This window comes from Phaseolus vulgaris, chromosome 6, assembly GCF_051622355.1.
Source record: "Phaseolus vulgaris cultivar YP4 chromosome 6, ASM5162235v1, whole genome shotgun sequence".
Taxonomy (NCBI): Eukaryota; Viridiplantae; Streptophyta; class Magnoliopsida; order Fabales; family Fabaceae; genus Phaseolus; species Phaseolus vulgaris.
In genome coordinates this window covers 19,048,259-19,066,552 of record NC_143503.1, presented here as the reverse complement: position 1 = coordinate 19,066,552, position 18,294 = coordinate 19,048,259, and the positions used below count along the sequence as shown (strand labels likewise).

Below are 18,294 nucleotides of genomic sequence, written 5' to 3'. Positions count from 1 at the left end.
TATTAAAAGTCAATAATTTATTATATATAATTAAATGATAATATAACTTTTTTACACTCTTGTGCTATCGAGAAATGTATTAACAAAATATTTAACTAAAATCAAAATATACCCAAAGAGCATAGAATTCTAACATCAATAAATAAGAGAGCAAACCCATGTAATATATATCACACATAAAATTAAATGAAGAACATAAAGCACTTAAAATTCACAAAAGTTAGAAACAATTATTTTAATTAAAGAAATCATATTATTACTTCACGTTAATTATACAATAATTGATGAAAAAAAAAACAAAATAACAAACTTATAATTTTTAAATCATGGATATGATGAATATGCGAAAGAAAAATAGTTGAATTGAATTTCTAAATGAACTATAATCCAACAGACAAGAAAACAAAAGGAAATGTCAAAACCACATTCAAAACAAACTATGTTTAATTTGAATTGGCAGAACCATAAAGGTAGGGATTTGGTGGTATTGAAACTTCAACAATTCCTTCCAGCATTAGCAAAACCTTCTTCATTGTTGGTCTAAGGGAGGGATCTTCATGAATGCACCAAAGAGCAATCATCACAAAATTTTCAAAACTTTTAATGTTATTAACAGCCTCATCATCATTTTCTAAAAGAATGTCTAGTCTTCTAGTCTTGAAGCAATCATATGCCCAATCTGTCAATATCCCTTTTTCTTCATCAACAAGCTCCTTTTCTACATTCCTCCTACAACAAATTATCTCTAATAACAACACACCAAAACTATAAGTGTCAACCTTAGTAGTGATTGGTGAACTTCTAAACCAATCTGGTGCAACATACCCTTTTGTTCCTCTAATTCCAGTTTCAGTGTGGCTTTGATTGATCAGTAATAGCTTTGCCAATCCAAAATCTGAAATTCTGGCATTATATTGATCATCTAGAAGTATATTTTGTGGCTTTATGTCACAGTGGATGATTTGGGTGCAACATTCCTCATGCAAGTAAACAAGACCTCTTGCAATCCCAGAGGCAATTTCAAATCGTTGTCTCCAATTTGCTTTCAAAGGGGTGAAAAGGAAGCTTGCTAAAGTGCCATTGCTCATAAACTCATACACCAAAATTCTATGTTGTCCTTCATTGCAGTATCCAAGCAGACGAACCAGATTCCTATGATGAGTTTGACCTATTACATTCATTTCAGTTTGAAATTCCTTGTCATTGTCTCGAAACAACTTGTCTAATTTCTTAACAGCCAAACTAGTCATATCTATTGTTCCTTTGTAGACAATGCTGAAAGATCCCCTTCCCAATTCTTCACTAAAGTTACCTGTTGCTTCTACAAGTTCCTTGAAGGTGAAGTTACGCAAGTTTTTCTCAACAACACCATTGTTGGTTCTACCACTTTTGATCTTCTTGCGGTTGTAGGAGAAACCACAATATATTGCACCAACTAACATTAAAACGACCAACACTAAAAAGCCCAAAAGAACTGATATCACGATGATCAAGGTATCATGATCTTTTTTCATCTTTTGCTTCAGGAAAGGGGTTAAGAGCTCATTATTTTTCACCAGTTTCATAATAGAAGTTTCATTTACTTTTTTACCTCTTCTCCCATTTGTGAGCGGAAGCTTCTTCTTCCAACAAGAATTTCCACTGAAAGTAGCCAACACACATAAGCAATCTTGCAAACAATATGTTGTACACTCTTCTAGAGTACAAGGACTTATTGTTTCATAATCAGATTTTGGCCAATTAGTGTTTTGCAACTCTTTCATCATGTATTCATCTTGTGAACCCATGTCTTGACAAATGACTTGGAAATTCGGTATGCAACCACTATACATGTTATTTGAATCAATTAAATAATATCTCTCTAGGCAATTACACATAGGCCTTTGGTCATCTTTCAGGTTGCATATGCTATTCAGTCCACAAACTCCTCCACCATCATTGAAAGTAGAATCTAGACAAATATTTTCTGGTATTGTCGTTAAAGTGACCCACCTTTGTTCTTTTTTTGGATCTTTGGGGTAATATGATACAGTAAAAACTCCATCATAATTGATTGTTGCTTTGTAGTAGACATCATTAGAAGATATCGTGTCGTTTGATGTGCTGACAATAAACTTTTCCCCACTTTTCTTCAGTACATACAAGAAGCTTGATTTATCAAATACAAATTTGATGCCAACATTTGTTTTGTTCTTTGCATCAGCAGTGCCAGTATCAAAGTAAGACTCATAACTATTGTTGCTAAGCAAATTTGCAAGCTTAAACACAAGATTCCCATCCTCTTGTAGATGAAGTTTGAACCTTCCAGTTGAAAAGTTGAACTCTCCTTGTCGAGAAGAGAGTTTTCCACCTAACTCCAGTACTTGAGTAGGTACCAATGTGTCAGTTGGATGAGAGAAACTCTCCCATAATGACACAAAGTTTTGATCTAATAGTTGGAAATTTCCATCATCATTCATAAGACCATTAAAAATTGTACCTGATGTAAAATTTGATGTCCATAACTCTAAACCTTGAGGGTTTTTTAATATTAGTCCACGAGAATCATTTAGTTCTAACTTTGATCCTATTGGAGCAAGGTTGTCTCCATTTGCAGACCAAATGATGGTCGTATTTTGTATCTGGTTGTACCATATAGCTAGTAAGAAAAGCTTATTAGGAAATTGGTAGAATCCAAATGCAAAATCACCTGAAGGGGAAAGCCACTTAGATGTCTCATTACCAGCAATGAGTGTGTCACCAACCCTTCGACTACATTTTATTACAAACATTGAAAATTAGTAGGGATCATCTTTCACAAATAAAACAAGTGTGCAAATCAATGTTAATTACCAATGTACAACCATATTTATGAAACAAATAAAATTATAATAACTTTTCTTTTGGTTGAATAAAGCTTTGGAAAGTTAGGTTTGACTGGTAACAAGATTTAAATTTACATTTTTACAAATTGTTAATGTGACATTCACCAAATTTAGAAACTAAATAATTGGTAATTAAGACCCTAATAGCTAATTCCATACCAATTTAAAAACTATTTATCAATAATATAAACTAATTTAGATACTAATAATTTTTTTAGTCTTTAAAATAACATATAATTTGGTCAATATAGAAACTAATTATTTTTTGTCTCTAAAATTGATTTTTATTTAATGATTCTCTAGTAGTGTGAAATGATTTTGAAAATATTTTGAAATCATAATAATAAATATCATGGTTAAAATAATCGATTAAACTGACTACGATGAAAGTTAGAATAGGTTAATTGATTATCATGTTTGATAACATATTACATTAGAAAGTCATGTTAAGTGTTTTCGAATTCTCAAGATAATAATTGATTCTTGTCCTAAGATAATTAATTAAACATGGTCCTACAATAAATGAATAACTATTTTACCAGATGGTAATCAATTGTTTATATAATTAAACTTACTTAAGTAATTAATGAAGAAATGATATAACCGATTAAAACAAAAAATTGAATAACCAATTCATAAAGGATAACCGATTAAATGGAATAATACTCGATTAAATGCGTTAAAATCTGTTTTGGTCAAAGGCTTTCAAAATCTATAAATATAGCACTTGGCTCTACATTTGAATCCCAACTGAGGATAAGAATGTTAAGAAATGAAAGAGATTTTTACAATTTTCATGCACTCATTTTTTCACTCAAAAAAATCAAGAAAGGTTGTGATCAATTGATGGTTTTGTAAGTTTCTTATGCTGTGTAGTTGTATTTTCTGATTTGACTTTGTTGTTTTTTATGGGTTGGTTATCTAAAGTTATTATCTTGGTGATTAAGAGTTGGTAAGGCTATAGTTTCTCTCAAGGTGTGAGGGTTGATAGGACTCTATATCCTCTTAATATCAAGTGTGTTGTATATCCTTTTAAAGACGTTCAAGAGTTTATTGTTGTATAACTTTGAAGAAAGTTAGTGGAACCAACAATTCTTAAGTTGAATTGTTGAGATTGGACTAGGATTAAGAAGATTTGAACTAGTATAAATTCTTGTGTGCTTTATTTCTTGCTTACTCTATTATTTATTGTACTCCACTCCTTTTCTTGTATCAATTTAGATTTTAGTTAAACATGCATTCTAGTTTTCAGTCTTGAAGGTTTTGAAAAAGAATTCCAAGAAGGACAAAGTTTTCATAAAAACTTTATAAAAGCAATTCACCCCTACTTCTTAGTTTAACTTAGCCATTTTGTTTTTATAACAAACCTGGCAAGGAGGTTAAAGAAAATTCTTAGTCAAATGTTCGAGCTTTAGCTGTGGAAATAGGAAACAATTGGGACTCTATAAATCATTAGAAGTTAATGTTGAGCAAATATATATTATTAGTCACCTAGTTTGCAAAATTCTCTAAGCAAGACCACAACATTGGCAATGATTACCAAAACAAAAGAACTAGAGGCCAAGGTTAAAAGAGGAAACAAAACAGAGTAGTGAAAGAGATTGAAGATGATCAAGTTAAGTATGGGCCAAAGTGATAATGTTGAAGATGGTGCTTTACTGTTTAAAAAAGTTAGTAAAATATGAAAAAGATGTTGAAGTGAAGGAGATGTAGATGACGTGTTATATCGTTAATGATAGGCAAACACTTTTCAGGATTAGTCTTAATTCCCATTAAGAAAGCATGAAGCATAAAAACTTGTCAACTCAAATGCTGAATGCACATTTTCCCAAATTAAGCTTTAACTTATACTGGAATAAAGTTTGGAAAAGTTCCTCCAAATCCTCCATTTCCTAACATTGATTGACTTCACTACCATGTCATCTACATAAGCTTTCATATTCTGCCCCAACATCAATTGTATAACCTTATCCATATGGTGCTGGTAGGTGACGTATGCATTCTTTAATCCAAAGGTCACAAATTTGTAGCAAAAATTGGAGGTCTCAACCTTGAATTCCATTTTCTCTTCATTTTGTAGATGCATGTGAATCTAGTTATATCCAGAATAAATGTCAATGAAATTAACCATCTCACACCCTGATGCTTCATCCATCAAATATTTAACATTATGTAATGAATACGAATCTTTAGTACATGCCTTGTTAAGATCCGAGAAGTTGGTGCACATGCACCCTTGCCTGAGATCTTCTTAATCATGACCACATTGGCCAACCGTATTGGATATTGGATTTCTTGAATATGTGTTGCCAACAAAAGCTTGTTAGTTTACTCTACAATCGACTTCGTCTTCTCGACCCTAAATTTTGTGGTCTCTGTATGATGGCTTAACATTGGGGTCCTAAACTAACTAATGACATTCAAAATCGGAGTCGATTTCGGGCATGTAAGTCATCAACCATGCATATGCCTCACAATTATGTTACAAGACTAATGTTAGTCATTCTTCAAAACTAGGATCCAAACTTTCCTTATTTTTATTGTTTTACCATCAATGATTTGTGTTTCTTTTAAATACTTTGACGATTGTGGGCTTCAATCCTTAAACACTATTCTTATATCCAAATCAAGCTGATTAAAATGTTAGGTCAAAGTTAGAAATGAGCATATTTTGTGATGTAGTTTTGTTCATAAATATGTTATACGAGGAAAAAACATTGATAACCAAGTATTTACTCACTAAAGTCTTGGTGTCATCTCCAACACCAAAAGTCGTTCTCAGCTTAGTTTAGCCATAAAGTTGTGGTCGCCTTAAAACCCAACTAGCACTCTATAAAAAGGTATTAAACGCTCGGATTTAAAGGCTAATTTTTTTTTTCCAATACATGACATCATAAAAAATTCCTTGATCAATAAGTACTCTATGAAAATTGCAATTCATAATGAAATTTGATATAACTTTCGTGTCATCTTTCTAAGGATGAACAACCTCTAAATCCTTCTTGGAAAAAAATCTCAGAAGAACATGACATATGTATAATGGTAACATCTATAAAAACTTGGGCATATGCTTTTGATTCGACCTAGTACTTCTTCCTCCTAAGAATCCCTATGTAGTGGTGTTGAAATCTCCTAATATGGGAGTTTTATGTTTGTCGGTTTGCTGACAAACATTGATAACCAAGTATTTACTCACTAAAGTCTTGGTGTCATCTCCAACACCAAAAGTCGTTCTCAGCTTAGTTTAGCCATAAACTTGTGGTCGCCTTAAAACCCAACTAGCACTCTATAAAAAGGTATTAAACGCTCTATTGGGATTTAAAGGCTAATTTTTTTTCCCAATACATGACATCATAAAAAATTCCTTGATCAATAAGTACTCTATGAAAATTGCAATTCATAATGAAATTTGATATAACTTTCGTGTCATCTTTTTAAGGATGAACAACCTCTAAATCCTTCTTGGAAAAAAATCTCAGAAGAACATGACATATGTATAATGGTAACATCTATAAAAACTTGGGCATATGCTTTTGATTCGACCTAGTACTTCTTCCTCCTAAGAATCCCTATGTAGTGGTGTTGAAATCTCCTAATATGGGAGTTTTATGTTTGTCGGTTTGCTGACAGCTCTTGTCAGTCATATTTTTCTCTGTTGTCATCATCTGACTTTCTTTTTTTGTACAAGGATATCAGTCTTTTGATTTGATGAATCAACATATAAATCATATCCTTTTACTCAATAAAATTAACACCATGCATCCTGATGCATACTTAACTTGTTTTTTTGGGAAATAATATCAACTTTGTAACATGCATTTCCTTCAACAATTCTCCCCGAGGTGTATTTAGTGGTATGGGTTGGAAATTGAGGCAACCTTTGCCGCTTTCATGATATTGTAGCACCTATCACTTGATCATGCCTGAGTATCTTGTCTTCTTCAACTGCCTGATAGTTTATGTCATGATTAGTTATAAAACCCAGAGTCGTCCTTCCTTTCATCGATTACCTTTTGATGCATAATGACTACTACTTCGATGTGAAATGCCACACCTGATTAGACCTTGCTCATGTGCCCCACTGTTTTTTGTACCAAATATTCTCTAGACGACCCTACTTCGAGGCCTTTGACAAAAACGTCCATGAACATTGTTTCGTTTAGTTGTGGAATCTTAATTTTGATGTCACCAAAATGTCTAAGATTTCAAAGACTCATAACTTTGTTGCTTCCATAAGAAACATCATGATGGAGAGCCATCCACCTAAAGGAAACCACCACAACTCAGGCTAAAGATCAGAGATGAAGATAGATCATATTAGCCTTGTAAAAACTATACAAAGTAGAACATGTTTCCTTTCTATGGCTTTGTATTTTGAGCCATAGTTTTCCTTTGTTTTTTAGGCATGTTTAGAGCTTATTAAAAGGAAGAAGGAGAGGCTTATAGAAACCCTAACTTGGGAAGCAAGATAGGATTTCCAAGAAGCATGGACGACTATGCTAACCCCAACCCTAACTTACCATGCAAGCTAGGGTTAGTGTGGCTTCACTTGCACACTACCTTCCCTTCCAAATTCCTATAAATAGGGTTGCCTTCTCATTGTATATTCAGACTTGATTGAAGTGAAGGAACTATGCCAATTTGAGTCTAAACTCTCTCAAAGTCTCACTCTCATTCTTGCTAGGGTTCAAGCTTTAGTCCAGAGAACTTAGAAGAATAAACTCGTCTTCACACTAACTTCAACCAAAGCAAATCTTGTTTTGCATCGTGCATCTCTTCCATTCCATATATAAGTCTTTTCGCTGCCAATCCTTTGCCATCACTTAAGTGGTTTTATTCGATTTTCAACAAATTGAGCGCTAAAGACTTTGGTGAAATCTTTAAAGGCATGAATTGATCCATCAGGGAAGCCACTAAATCACTCCAAGGTTGCTCCGACGAGCATACTAGCAAATATCTTACAATGAACTCCATCATTTCTTCCATTAATCACGCTTGTGTTCTAAAAATCTTCAAGTGAGCCATATGATCCCGTGTTCCATTGAAAGACTTGACTTTTGCGACCATGTAATGAACCAAGATTGGTTCATTTATGGCCTTGGTTGAAATGGTAGGAAACACTGATTGTTCAAAGATTCTACGCACACTTTTTGCCCATTGGCCAACTAATGTTAGATTTTTTTTGCTGCAACTCTTCATTAGTACTCCACAGTTGATCTTGCTTACTCTAGGCTTCCTCAGCTCGACTACGAGCCTCCTCCAACTGTTGTATTATTTTCATGAGTTGTTGGACATTGGGTCAGTCCTCTTCCTTATTGTGCTAAGAGTTTTCTGACCACGTTCCTCTCATAGATGATTGGGCAACAATATGATCATCTAAACAAACCACTAAACAATGAAATCTTTTACGAAAATAGCGTGTATGAACACTGTTGATGTTGTCGTTTTGAAAGGTGTGAAAGTAAGACCTATTTTACTGTCTTAATAAAAAGTGTTGAGCAGCCTTATTAAGCCAGAACATTTAAAGTATCTATTAGTGGGTAACCTCTTTTTTTGGTTGAAATGATGTGTATTTATATTTTTTTTGGGATTGATTCTTGGAGATCAAGGGCCTTATGTGAAGATACCTTGATCCTCTATCCTATCAAGGATCATCTCACGTTTCTCAAAATTGCAACGTACTAAACGTCAACCACCCGCACTACACACTACAAGAAAATCATTAAATAAAAACTAATTCTAGAGACTAATTAGCACTACACACTACAAGAAAATCATTAAATAAAAACTAATTTTAGAGACTAGAAATAATTAGTTATTATATTGACTAAATTAGATATTATTTTAGAGACTAAAAATATTATTGATATCTAAAGTAGTTTCTATTATTGATAAATAATTTTTAAATTGATATCTAATTAGCTATGTAGGTTTTAGCTACCAACTACTTTAGATTCTAAATTTAATAGCTAAAACTTTAGTAACTAATTATAGATACCAATTTAGAAACTATTTATTTTTTATCTAGTTTCTATTTAATAATTTTTTTTTATAGTAACATAATTAGTGTTTTGACACTCCACCAACCAACCCTTTTGACAACCTAGGATAATAGAGTCATTGAAAAAAAATAATAGGTTCACACTCTCTGAACTACTTGATAACCCAGTTGTAAGAGTATAGTCATGTAAAAGAAAAAGAAAATGAAGAGTAAATTAAGAGCAGCATCTATGAAGAGTGAATTGGTGATTAAGCTTAAAAGTTGATCTAACCTGGCATTGCTAGATTTAGGACAGAAGACAATGTTGTAATCTGCAGGAGTGGGACAGGTGAAGGTGCTGGTTGAGTCGTCTAACGGGTAGCTGTAGGCTTGGGGACATGCCGTCTTGAATATTTTGGAGTACACACTTGGTTCGCACGAGGAACGGTTTCCAACGCAACAAAAATAGTCCTCTTTGAACGCACTGCAAGGGTTCTGACATGCCACCACTTCCTCATTTCTGCTTACCTTTAGCTCCGTCGGACACACTGCGTTCAAATCCAGCACGCACCCCGTGCTCTCACAGTTGCTGCCTGAACCACTCACGGGAACAACAATCACCGGCATGTTGAACCCGTCCACCAAGCTCACGTCATAAAAGTCGAGCCTGTTGATGCTGTCTAAGCCGAACTCCACCAGCGTGTTCGGTGGTGACCCTCCACTGTCACATGCTATCTTGCCGGATCTGCAGTCGCCGGTAAGACATGAGAATTTTCCGGTAATTGTGTCGGTGGTGCAGAGTGTGCGGCCCCAGATTCGACCGTTCCAATTCACGGGTACGTTGACACTGAAATTTTGGCCGCTTGGCAAAACGAACCCGGTGGTTGAAAGATTGACGTTACTGCTCAAAGCCGGCCACACCGTGTAGTCACATTGGTTGATTAAAGTCATCTTGGCGGAATTGGTCCCTGTAAATGAAGTAATGTTATCAGAATCACACCTTCAACATTTAAAGTTAGACAGTTCTAAGAAAAACTTAGATGGAACCTGATAAGTGAAGCGTTAATGATAGGAAAAGTGAGAAGAAGAATGTTGAGTGAAGCATATCGAGAATGAAGAACGAAACAACACAAATGGAGAATATGAATATGAATATGGTGGACCGAAGATTAAGGGCCAATTACGTGAAAACTGTTGTCTGAATTCATAACGTGTACGAGATGTCCAAGACTTTATTTTCTTCTCTATCAAAATCAAACACTATTTTTTTCCTTCTTCATTGGGCGGAGTTGACTAGTTGACTCGTAAAGTCATTAAACAGTTATTGCGTTGAAAATTAAGAGTTTAGAACTAAATAATTTCTTTCTTTCTTTTTCTTTATTTTGGCCTTTTTGCCAAAAGTTTTCTGTAATAATGTAATAATAACAAATATTTATCTCTACACAGTTGTGCTATTTATATTATTTGATTGACCTTTTACTGGTAGATATAGATTAGCATACACATTCACATAATATGATTGAAGAGTGTATTATTTAATTTTTTGTATCGTTTAATATATATTATTCTATTATCTTAATGCATTTTAGTCCTTCCGGTACAAATTCATTATGTTTAGAATTATACTTCCTACGATGAAATATATATATATATATATATATATATATATATACACTAATATTATGATATTGTTTTAGAAGAAAATAGACTTTTAAAAATAAATAGCAATTCATAAATATTTAACTCATGATTAATTTTAAATTTATTTTTGTAAAGATTAAAATTTTGTACTATTTATGGTATATTGGGACATAACAAACGGCATAAAGAAAAGTGCCTAAAAATATTGTAACAAAATCACATTTGGTTAACTAGTATATGATAAACTACCTTAAAAATATAACATTTCAATTAGGTTATAATGAAAATAGTAATAAAATTATTTTAAACATCATGTTTTTATTATTAGGTCCAATTTATCAAAAGTTTGTGTATAATATATTGTATATTTAACAAGAAAAGAATTCACTTACGGCAAGTAAGTATAAGAGACAAACTCTTCCTTACTTTCTTTTAGAGCATTAATTACGTTCACAAGAATATAATAAATAAAGATGAAAAAGTAGGTTTTTTCCACTTATTCATAAAGCAAGTCGATCACTCCTCATTCAAATAAAAATAACGTTTACTAATAATTTCATTTCTAAATAAATTTTAAAATTGATAAAAATATATTAAAATATTTTATGAACATTATATAATTTGTAATATAAAAAAAAAAGATAACGGCTATTTTGACAACTATTTTTCATATACCAACTGGAAATTTTTTTATAACAAAAAAAATATAACATAAAATTATTATTTTTATTATAATTAGACAGAGTAATCAAAAGTAAAAACTTTTGAAAAGTCACACTTAGAATTAGAAATCACTTCTCCAACATAAAGTAATGAAAACGGAACGGAACATTTCAAAAAAATCTGTCTTATTATCTGTTTTGTTATTTATTAAGTATTCATTTAAAAATATTACTTTTTTTTATATATATGCGGATATCAATAAAGACAAATGAATGTTTAAAAAAAGATTATTTTATATTTTCTAAAAAAATATCTGAAAATTACTCTATGAAATTGTAAAGTCAAATAAATTACAATCCAAAATATATACTCTAGAATTAGATATAATTAAAATTTAAAACATAAATATGAATTAATAGTAGTCAAAACATAAATTGAAATAAAATTAATATCTCAAACAACTTTAATAGGCAATTTAATGTGAGCTCAACCATACACCTAGAAACAAACAGAATAAAGAGAAATAATGTGGAACACTCAAATATTGAAACTACACAAATGTCAAAGTGTTTAAAAAAACAAAATTGTATATATTATTTCTTTTATTTTATTGGATAGATAAGTATTATTAATTAGAAATGTATTATAATATAGATAAACACATATGTTAAAAGATTTTACAATGTTAATAAAAGAAAATAAACTTTGGTTTTAACTGTACTTAATATTAAAACTCAATAAATTTATTATATATAATTAAATGAGAATATAACTTTTTTACACTCTTATGCTCTCGAGAAATGTATTAACAAAATATTTAACTAAAATCAAAGTTTTACATAGCAAGAGCATACGATTCTAACATCAATAAGAGAGCAAACCCATGTAATATCACAAATAAAATTCAGTGAAGAATATAAAGCACTTCAAATTCACATAAGTTAGAAACAATTATTTTAATTTAAGAAATCATATTATTATTTCGTGTTAATTATACAATAATTGATGCAGAAAGAAGCAAAGTAACAAACATATAAATTGTAACAAAAATTCTTAGTTTCACTCATATTTTGCTTTTATTGGATTTGACGTTGGACCTTTTGAATCGTGGAATCCGTGTTGTTGGTGAAGCTCAAACTTCTCCTTATAGGATTGTTGAGATTAATCACCAAAAGTCGAGTGGAAGTCTGCCCGCATAAGACTTCTCGACGCTCAAGTCAGTAAGAGTACATAATCTTTGAGTAATTAGTGAATATCAAGTATTGAATGAGTTGGAAGTACTCCCTCAGATTTGTATTAAATAGATGGTAAGATTCAAACATGTGTCTCTATAATAGTATAGATAGGATGTCGAATTTTACGAATACATCATGAGATTTATAGTAATTCAGAGTATATGTGTATCTTTAAGTGGTTATAGTGTTTGTTATACTAATTTGCAGGTGGTTAATATAAAATAAATATTAACAACCCGACTTTTACGGAATGAAAGATATCCATGATATTACTTGAATATTAATAACCCAAATTTCATTGGTCGGGTAGTACATTAGCCCCCCAAACTCAGCAATGGGACTATTATTATGTTTTTGAAAACATTAGCCATCTGGTTGGTCTTTGCAACCTTAATAATTATTTAAATCGAGCTTGTTCAACTTTGTCTCTGATATTGAATGTATTAATTAATGATTGACATTAATGCCATAAATATTTGATCCCATTAATGATGGATTTCAAGTTAATAATAGGTTATACCTTTTCGATGTAGGTTTGATAGTGGGAAATTGTGACGTTTCATTTTAAGGTTTTTAAAATTTTAAACCTTATAACCTTTCAATTTCCCCTTATACCCTTCCAGAAGTTTCTTGAATTCCCACTTTCTCCTAAGGGCTTTCATTGTCTTCGTTTTGACTTTTCACCTTTATATTCTTCTACAAAGTTTCGCGACGTTTGTGATTGCTTTAAGGTTCTTTAGTTCTCCCTTTCTCCAAGTTTGTCAATGTCACTCTATTTCTTTGTAGGTATGCTCTAATGTCTTCTTCTTCTTCTTCGTCTCCATCTTACTCTATTAGTAGGGATAACCGCTTAGTTGATAGGGAAGTTAATCCCATTGGAATAAGTTCTTCATCCAAATGTTTCTCTCCTGAGTGACTCTTTAGAGATAGAATCTCATCCCGTTATTGCAGTTGAGACCGCCATTGCTAACATTGTTGGACCTTCCAATGACGTCCCTATTGGGACTACCTTGACCCAAAAGGCAAAGGGGAAACATTAGGCTTCCCCTAAAAAACTAAGGAAATCCTGAAACTGTTGTAATGAAAGGGACTAGGAAAGGTAGGTTTCCCTTATTGCAGATCCTGAGTACTCCTGGGTACTTGGTGAAGTAAACCACTATTCTTCAGTTTTTACTTCTAAATCTAAGATTGGAGAGTATATTTCCTCCTTTCATATTTGTTCCGATGAGTTGGCCGATTTTTTCGGGCCAAACCTTGCTCCTTTTTAGACCGTGTTTATATGAAACCCTTCCCGGATGGGAAATATTTTACCTTCGCATAAGAGATTGCTCTTTTATCCAAATTTATGCCTCTCTTCCACTATACTGGCAATACCAACAAAGTTCAAATCTATAGCTCCCTAGTTCCTCTCCCCGTTGGAAAAGAGTAACATTGAACTCATAAAGACTCTTCCAAGGCCTGTAAATTGTAAAGCCCTCCTAAATATTCCTCTGGGCAAGGACCCTTCTGCCATGCTTATAAACATCACTTAACTACATTGAGTTTTCTTTGTTTGCATATGCCATGTTGCTTAACTCTTATATGTTAGAATTGTTGGTAGAAAATAATTCGGGTAAATTGTTTTTAAAAGATTTTCATAAAAATATAAGTCAATATGAAAATCTTTGTAATATCAATTGATTGATTTTTCTGTTTAATAAATTATAAAAGTGCTTAACAAGAAAAAAAAATGAAAGAAATCAATAAATTTTATATTATTTTAAGCCAATTGAAAATCTGAGAACTACAGATACAACAAAAATAAAATTGTAAAGAGAGGCATGGAGAGAATCATATAAATCTTTTATACTGGTTCTTACCACAAGAGTTACATCCAGTTCTTAGCCACACCGGCTGAGAATTCACTAAAAAACACAAGATTACAAAATGTACAATCAAGAAACAAGTTCTTGAACCCTTACAAGAACTTTTACACATAAACAAAATACAACTGATTGTAGAAAATATAGAAACCCTATCTAAATTTAACTAACAAACTACAAAAATTGTATAAAAGGATTGAAAACACCTGAGAGACAACAAATAACATTACTACTGTAAAACCTCATATGCATCTCCTTCACCAACACAAAAATGATCCAATAACACAAAAGTGTTTCTCAAAGATTTCAAAACAAAGTCTCTATATTCTTTCTTATTAAAATTCGTCAAATTTTATAAGTCATAGATAAACTATTTTATGAAAAATAAAAATGTTTAACTATTGAAAATAATTATGATATGAAAAATAGAGAACAATTAAAATTCAACAAGTTGATAACACGAAATAACAAGTTGATTTCACTTAACAGTAGAAATCAACAACTTGAAACATATTAACTTTTCGAAATAACTTGTTGATCTTACTAAACAGAAAAACAACAACTTTAAAAACAAAACTTTACAAAAGAAAAAATATTTTGAAAACATAGTATATCTTCACAAAACAAAACATAGTAGATGATAACAGAAACATAAGAGTTGAAAAGATGATGTGATTTTAACTTGTTAATGCGATAAATCAACAATTTAAAAACACTTACTATACTCCAAAGGACTTTAGTAAAGACAATGTTTAACACATTAATGTCTTAGACAACGAGTAGAAAAACTAAGCCAATTTTAAAATAAACTGTTTGAAAAACAATCTTGGAGCAGACTTGGATCATAATGCATGGTTAAGAAGAAATAATCAAAATACATTAAAATCTACCTAGACACACACACACACAATTTGTGCCATCCAATCTTCACTATATGATCTGAAAACATCAAATAAAGATGTGACTTGATCTTCAAGGTCTACAAACTCCCCTTATTTTGTGAAGAAAAATCTCCAGTGATAGTGTGAGCGATTTTGATGAGAAAACCCTGTAAGAAAAATAAAAGAATATGCAATCTAAGAACCACACAACCATACTAATCATACAATTCTAAACCAATATACTGCAACATAAGAAAAATACAGAAAAACACAAATTTCTCCCCCTTTGTCTTCAACAAATAGAACTCAAAATAGAAGACAAAGAAATCAAAATTACAAACACACATAAAAGAAGAAATATAATAATGTTCTTAATGCAGAAAATAAAGAATGCATGTAAATCCTAGGTCACTTTTCCACACTGGAACTCAACAAGTAGTTGTTAGACAACTAAAATTTGATCATCTAGGTGTTGAAATCATGGAACATAGAATTCACAGTGATCTTTCTGATCACTAGTGCCATTGTATCCATCTGGTTGAGCATAATCTTTTCAAAAGGAGATAAAGGTTCACCATGGTCTTCAGGAGGAATGTAGAATATCAAATGCATTCCATATTCATATGTAGTAGTGCCACTTGGTCCAACAATAGAGTAGTTTTCTTCATCTTTGCTGACCCATTTGTCTTCATTCTTAATAAATCCCATTTTAATCAGTGAACCATAATTAATAAAATGTGAAAAGCATGTCAAAAGCTCTCCAACTCCAGTTGCACCTATGGACAAGGAAGAAAAGAAGAAATCTATAGAAATATTGCAGAAAAGGGCAAAAAAACAAGCGAACAAGGATGAAGTAAAAAGAGTCAATCTGGCCTAGTGTATGAAGAACGACTCAATGGATTGGGTCCAAAGAACAAGCCTCGTGAAAGACACTCAAAATGATAAGCACTTCTACATACGCTGAAAAAATTGAAGCTAGAATAAATGGTTGACCGAAGTCTGAAGGGATGGGCACAGAGCATCCTTACCCATGAAGAAAGCCCAAATTTGCTCAGGAAGGGTTTCAAGCCATCATTATGCACCAAAGTTGGAAGGAAGGGGATTTCACTTGAAGCCAAAGTCAAGCAAAATTTACTTCATGGTTAAGAGAGGTTGGTGTTGGGCTAAGCTTGGAGCGAATCCCTAGCAAATATCTGACTTTGAAGATCCCAAGAAGAGCAATAAATGGGCTTGAACCCCGAAGATTACTTAAAAATAAAGAAAGCAGATTGGCTTGCGCTGAGCGAATGTTGAATCTCATGAATCCCTTCAAATCTCATTCTAAAATGTTATAAATAGGAACCTTGGAGCAACATTCCAAACCATCGATATGTCTCGAGAAATCGAGAATCAGAGCCAACAAGAGGCAGTGAGAGATATATGAGAGTTTGAATAAACATAACATTCATAAATAACAATAATAAAGGGGATTCACAAAACTCTTTCAATCCCAACATATGTGTTATATTGTTATACCTCTAATTTAGTTATTTGTCTAGCTTCACCTCTTGATCTAAATATCATAGTACCATTATTATAATAGTTATTTATATATGCAATCAACTTCTGTTTACACATAACTTCTGTTGAAGATGGGAAGCTTTGATGTATCAAATCCTCATGAAGCCTGAAGTTGTGTTATGTTTTAGGTTTAGGTTTTGTTATGGGGTTTAGAATCTTTGTAAGATCAGTCTGGATTCTCAAAAAAAGCTTATTTCAATATGTTTTAAAGATTAAAGTGTTTTTCCATGCAAAGGGAAAATCAACCGATTAAAGTTTTGAGATAATCGGTTGTTTGTCACTTAGCTGGCAAAGGTGTTTTGAAACTGTTTTTTGAATCATTTGTATAACTGTCAACACCATTCAACCGGTTAAATCGCAGTTTTAACGAATTAAATGTATGTTTTCATAACAGTTTTTTGAAAACCTGTTTTAACTATTTGGTTGTTCAAATCTACCTTCAACGGTAGCTTCTCAAGGTTTATAAAACTAGTCTTCTTTCAGACGTAAAAGGATTTGATTAAACAAAAAAGTTTTATACTCTAATTTGTGATTGATTTGAGAGATTACCAACTGTTTGTGAAAAGGTGTTTTACCAAGTTTTAGCAAGATTGCTTTTGAGCTTTGTTGTGATTCAAGAATTGATCAATAGGGTTTCTGGTGTACTGTGATTCTAGGTGTTTTCTAACTTTATTTAGGTTCTTGTAATTGTTCATATTACTCTCTGTAAAACGGTTGTAAAATCTTGTAAAGTCAGTGTGATTCTGGCTTGAGGTGTTGGCTGTGTGCAATGAGGGTGAGTAGGCTTTGTGGGATTCAAAGTCACCTCTTTGTGTGGTGTATGTGTAATATGTGATTGGTTGCATAGTGAAATACTCAGTGGTTTGACTGAGGACTGGATGTAGCTCTTGGATAGAGTGAACCAGTATAAACCTTGTGTGTAATTCTCTCTATCTCTTCTCTCCATAACTGTTTGATATTTTCTGTTGTCATAAACAACCGATTGAATCGTTATTTTAACCGATTATAATTCTGATATTTATTTCTGTTTGGGAATTTGTTTGGCTTTCTGAATTTCTTTTCTGATTTGATTGTTAAAGTTTTATTCTAAGCAAAGTATTTGTGAAAATCTTTTGTACATAATTCACCCCCCTCTTGTTATAGCCATCAATCCTAACAACTTCATCTTGAAAGATATATCTACTGTGATAAACATTAAATCCGTGTGGATACGACAACCCTCAGTTGTACTACATTTGACTTGGTCTGCTTGCCAAATAAAAAGAAGTGGGACTTAATCAACCTGCCACTAAGGTGGTGGTGCAATTTTGTCCACGTAACAGCCATTGAAATCCTTTTTTAACCTACGATAAGGGTGATTACATTTTAAAAACCTTTAATGGCCAATGTAAGACACCTTCCACCCATGTATTAGTTGATGGTAACTTGTGCTTTTCACATATCGAGAAAGTATGTTGACCTTTAGCACTATAACCCTTCAAATTCCCATACATTTGAAAATCAGTAACGGTGCAAAATAATTTATGAATGCATATCAAAATTCACTTTCTGCTTTACATCAAATACCTCCACTCCTTTATTGCACAACAACCTTAGGTCTTATATTAA

At 32.3% G+C, this 18,294-nt stretch overlaps 1 protein-coding gene across 1 annotated transcript; it reads right to left on the bottom strand.

Moving 5' to 3' along the window:
• Window positions 1–340: 340 nt before the first annotated feature.
• Window positions 341–10,132, bottom strand: LOC137831133 (G-type lectin S-receptor-like serine/threonine-protein kinase LECRK3). The gene is made up of 3 exons (XM_090303722.1): window positions 9,892–10,132; window positions 9,137–9,812; window positions 341–2,751 (listed from the first exon to the last, which is right to left on the bottom strand). The coding sequence occupies exons 1-3, from the start codon at window positions 9,947–9,949 to the stop codon at window positions 444–446; spliced, it is 3,042 nt and encodes a 1,013-aa protein (XP_090159848.1). The 5' UTR covers window positions 9,950–10,132; the 3' UTR covers window positions 341–443.
• Between the last annotated feature and the right edge of the window lie 8,162 nt (window positions 10,133–18,294).

Coding starts and splice junctions, on each gene's coding strand:
- LOC137831133 (XM_090303722.1), bottom strand. CDS start 9,949: ATGCTTCACTCAACATTCTTCTTCTCACTTTTCCTATCATTAACGCTT. Junction 9,813..9,891: donor ATTAACGCTTCACTTATCAG/GTTCCATCTAAG, acceptor CTTCATTTACAG/GGACCAATTCCGCCAAGATG. Junction 2,752..9,136: donor CCTAAATCTAGCAATGCCAG/GTTAGATCAACT, acceptor AATAAAATGTAG/TCGAAGGGTTGGTGACACAC.